The sequence below is a fragment of the Clupea harengus genome, chromosome 1, assembly GCF_900700415.2.
Source record: "Clupea harengus chromosome 1, Ch_v2.0.2, whole genome shotgun sequence".
NCBI lineage: Eukaryota > Metazoa > Chordata > Actinopteri > Clupeiformes > Clupeidae > Clupea > Clupea harengus.
Window position 1 is genome coordinate 16,429,801 of NC_045152.1, and position 5,000 is coordinate 16,434,800.

At 52.5% G+C, this 5,000-nt stretch overlaps 1 protein-coding gene across 1 annotated transcript in view; it reads right to left on the reverse strand.

Annotated features, from left to right (window-relative positions):
• gdf10b (growth differentiation factor 10b) overlaps positions 1 to 5,000 on the reverse strand; it is a 6,753-nt gene that overhangs the window by 1,398 nt on the left and 355 nt on the right. Inside the window, exons 2-3 of the mRNA XM_042707377.1 lie at positions 3,031 to 4,139; positions 1 to 1,158 (exon numbers count right to left, since the gene is read on the reverse strand). The exon at positions 1 to 1,158 is cut by the window's left edge and continues 1,398 nt beyond it. Coding sequence (XP_042563311.1) covers positions 967 to 1,158; positions 3,031 to 4,139 — 1,301 coding nt within the window. The 3' untranslated portion in view covers positions 1 to 966. The remainder of the gene's footprint in view (positions 1,159 to 3,030; positions 4,140 to 5,000) is intronic.

A 5,000-nucleotide genomic window follows, 5' to 3' on the forward strand; every position in this document is an offset into this window, starting at 1 on the left:
GAGTTCACCCATTCCTCAGACAATTAAGATCACTTCCACCTAATGGGCAGCAGGTGGCAGCACTAGCTCATCTCTGAGGGACAGCTATAGGCATGCAGTATTGGCCAATCTTTAAGTTCACAGCAACTGACACTTTTTTACATAAACTAACTAGGCTGGACCATTCCATAGGGTTAGCTTACTATGAGACCTACAGATCATTTATTTGCAAAAAATAAGGTTCTGCCAGGAAAATATTTCTATGAGTTTTTCTATTCACGTGTCTGAATGAAGAGCTACTCTCGTATTTCTATGCGTTTGTATTCACATGTCTGAAATGGTCTATGAGCTAATCTGCACGGACCACACAGATCTCTCTTAAATGACTTCCAACCCAGGACACGTTTCAGTGTAACATCACACCGTTCATTAACAACTGTGGAACTGAGTGAATTTGAGGCTTAGAAACATGGAGAACAACTTTCACTTCTGCTCTCTTGAGCATTCATAGAATCATATTGTAGGTCCATTATAGGAGTCACTGTGTGTATGTCTGAGTGTGTATGTCTGAGTGTGTGAGAGGGAGAGTCCCTGTGTGTGTGAGTGTGTATGTGCCCGAGTGTGTGAGAGGGAGAGTTTGTGTGCATGTGTGTGTCTCTGCATGAGACAGACTGTTCATTCCTTTCTCATGAACTTGAGCAGGTGTGTGTGTGTGTGTGTGTGTGTGTGTGTGTGAGAGAGAGAGACAGACTGCTTGTTCTTTTCTCATGATCTTGAGTGGGTCCCGGTAGTCTTGTGGGGGAGTTGAAGTCTTTTCCAGCTCTGCTGAGAGTCCTGCTGGTCCCTGACCTCACCGGCAGGCACAGGTGTGTGTGTGTGTGTGTGTGTGTGTGAGAGAGAGACAGACTGCTGGTCCCGGACCTCACCGGCAGGCACAGGTGTGTGTGTGTGTGTGTGAGAGAGAGACAGACTGCTGGTTCCCTGACCTCACCGGCAGGCACAGGTATCCACAGACATTCCGGGGTAAACCTTCAGAACGAGGTTCCGCTCCGGCTCCAGGTACAGGACCGGCAGTGAGCTCATCTTATCCGGAACACAGCAGGGCTCCGGAATGCCGGGAATGATTCCGACCGCCTTGACGATGCTCTGGATGGTGGCGTGGTTAGAGGGGCGAACCACCTGCAGAAGATTGTGGGAGGGAGGGAGGGGGGGGAGAGCAGAAAAACAAATGAACAGCACTTTTAGTTTCTACGAAGGCCTACAAGGACCAGTTTGTGCTTTGTGTTTGACTTTTTCAGCAGTGTGTTTTGTCCTGTATCTTGGGTGAAAAGAAAGACACTGTTACTCTGACCCCATGCATGAAGCAATCACCTGTATGTATCCTAACCAACACTGTTCTTCTATCGCAGAGCTGTGAAACACAAGATCAATAACAATCACCTCTATGTATCCTAACCAACACTGTTCTTCCATCGCAGAGCTGTGAAACACAAGATCAATAACAATCACCTGTATGTATCCTAACCAACACTGTTCTTCCATCGCAGAGCTGTGAAACACAAGATCAATAACAATCACCTGTATGTATCCTAACCAACACTGTTGTTCCATCGCAGAGCTGTCAATAACAACATCAATAACAACTCAGGGAGACCTCCAACCACTCTGTCTGTTTCATCATCGAGGCCTGAGATGAACATCATATGGGTTGATCACCCCGTTACTCAATATCTGATCTTAATCAAGCCACTAGTTAGGCCTGCAGAACCTTCTGTTCTAGATGCATCTGAGAACTGTTAGCCATTGCTGTTGATGGTAGCAGGTCTGTTTGCTAGTAACAGTAGGTCCCCGACACAGAGGCAGAGAGCACACACACACACAGACACACACAGACACACAGACACACACACAAACAGACACAGACACAGACACAGACACACACACACAGACACAGACACAGACACACACACACACACACACACACACACAGACACACACACACACACACACAGACACAGACACACACACACGCAGACACACACACACACACACAGACACACACACACAGAAGCAGAGAGCACACACACACACACAGACACACACACACACACACAGACACACACACACAGAGGCAGAGAGCACACACACACACAGACACACACACACACACACACACAGACACACACACACACACAGACACACACACAGACACACACACACACAGAGACACACACACACAGAGGCAGAGAGCACACACACACACACACAGACACACACACACAGACACAGACACAGACACAGACACACACACACACAGACACAGACACAGACACAGACACAGACACACACACACACACGCAGACACAGACACACACACACACACTCACACACACACACACACACACACAGACACACACACACACACACACAGACACACACACACAGAGGCAGAGAGCATCAGTCATCACGTGTGCCACTGCCAGGAGAGGAAATAAGCAAACGCGCTGGTCGACCAAAGGCACTGTCACGCCAAGAACAAAGATGGACTCTCACTGACACGCTCGCTAGCAGGTTTGCTAAAACTCACACGGACACTTCATTTCTTTGCGTTAAGTTCACTCCTCCATGATGTTCCCACTACCGCCATTACTGTTTGGACCAGAGGAAAAATGCTGCACACCAGGGCCACATCCGCTCTGCTCCGCGGCTGCTAACAGGCTAACGTGCTCTCACTGACAGCGGGCGTGCTAACAGGCTAACATGCTCTCACTGACAGCGGGGTGCTAACAGGCTAACGTGCTCTCACTGACAGCGGGCGTGCTAACAGGCTAGCATGCTCTCACTGACAGCGGGGTGCTAACAGGCTAACGTGCTCTCACTGACACTGGGGTGCTAACAGGCTAACGTGCTGTCACTGACAGCGGGGTGCTAACAGGCTAACGTGCTCTCACTGACAGCGGGGTGCTAACAGGCTAACGGGCTCTCAGAGTTTCCGGCGTGCTGTAAGGTGTTCTGTATCAGAACAGAGAGGTACATGTGGTGTTCTCTCACCTTGGGAATAGGGAACCTGCACGTTCCAGCACAGTAGAATGCCTCGAAGGCCTTGGGGGCGAGGACCCACTCGCTCCAGCCGATGTCGGCGAAATCGACCCTGAGGTAGCGGCGGGAGCACACGCGTGGCTCGTTCCCCTGCCGCCGGCGCGCCTTCTTCATCGTCCGCTCGTCGAACTTCAGCACCCGAGACCCCCCCCCCTCCTCCTCCACGCCCCCCTGAGGGGGGCTCACAGCGTCTACACCGTCAAGTGTGTGAGAGTGTGTGCCGTGTGAGTCTCGACCCATGTGTGTGACGTGTGAGTCTCGACCCGCATGCGTGTGAGAGTGTGTGTGGTGTGTGTCTCGGCTGGCGAATTTCGGTTTGAAAGGGAAGTAGGTGTTTTCCCAGAGTTCCCTGTTCTTGGGTTCCGTGTGGTGGAGGTCAGGCAGCAGGTTGTTCCGAAGGTGTTCCGCCTCCCGTCTTGGCCGGTTCTGCCCCAGGTTTCGGTCCTGTCCCAGGTTGTGGTTATGTCCCAGGTTCTGGCTCTGCTGCTCCTCTGCGCCGGGGAACGGGCCGTACCGCTGCAGGGTGGCAGCCACGCTGTTGGGCTCACCGATGCCCCGATCGTCAGTGTACACCAGCAGGTACGGCAGCGCCAGCCCTGACCCGTCTCCCGACGACCCGGACCCTACGGCCCAGTCCAGGCGCCGCTGCTGCTGGTGGTGCCGCTCGGCGGCGGCGTCGGGCTCGAACTCTGCGGTGAGGAGCAGGTGGCCGGCAGCGCGGGCCTGTCGGACGGGAGAGGAGACGTTCCGCAGGAGCCAGCCGGTGCGGCGGTGGGGGGGCAGCGGCAGGGTGGCGAGGCGTGTGGCAGAGGACGACCCCCCCCTCAGCACCAGGCGCCCAGCAGGAGGAGGGGGCACCGCAGGGGGGGGGCGGCAGGATGGGCCACGGGGGCGGCGGCAGCTCCAGGGCCGGCGCAAACGAGGTGGCTCCAGGAAGTGAAGCGTTGCCGCGACGACGACCTCTGCCTCTGGGATGGAGGTCAGGTTAAATTGGAACAAGACCTTGTTGTTGGAGAACACTGCAGGGCAAAATATTTTAAAAACAGTTATGTGGAAATCTTTTTTTTTATGAGACAAAAACAAAACACCCACTCAGACAAACTGTTCCCCTCATAATGTTGGTGTAAAACCGTCTTTTAAAAATGATGGTAATTGTTATTTTATAAAACAATGAAATTGCCAGCAACCCCATAAAACAATCTTGTAAACAACACATTTTGTTTGCATTCTCAAATACACACACACCACGCTCGGGTGTTTTTATGAGTCAGGCTAATAAAAAGACAAACACGGCTCCTGAATCCGCGAGAGGCATATGGAAATGTTTAAGAGAAGCCCCTCGCGCCCCCGAGTGCCGTTACACTGAGGGATGTTGTCTCGCGCACTGGAAACTTTACAACGGCCAAACTGAGTGCCTCCGAGCATGAAACCAATCGTTGTGTGCAGGGTGTCTGTGTGTGTGTGTGTGTGTGTGTGTGTGTGCAGTGTCTCAATCTCATGAAAGTCGAGCTGAGACACTCTTGTCAGTTGGGCTAAATCGCTCTGTCGTAGGGTACACCAGGGCTACGGGATTAAGGGTCTAAGTACGCGTCGCGCGCTTTGCTCTGGTCCACAGACACACACATCTGATAACGAGCGTGTGTGTCTGTGTGTGTGTGTGTGTGTGTGTGTGTGTGTGCAGAGTGACACACACATCTGATAACTAGCGGATAACTGGCAGGCTTAAACAACACTATGCAGGCGCCCACGGTGTGAATTTCCCGTTTTTGGCTCACATGCTGCCAGGCTGTTCTGAGCCAGAACCGTTCTGTCCAGCTACGTGCAAACTCCCCGCCAGTCGTTATGACTCTGATATCACATTCTCTCACACCCACACCCACACACACACACACACTCACTCACACACACACACATCCCATCTG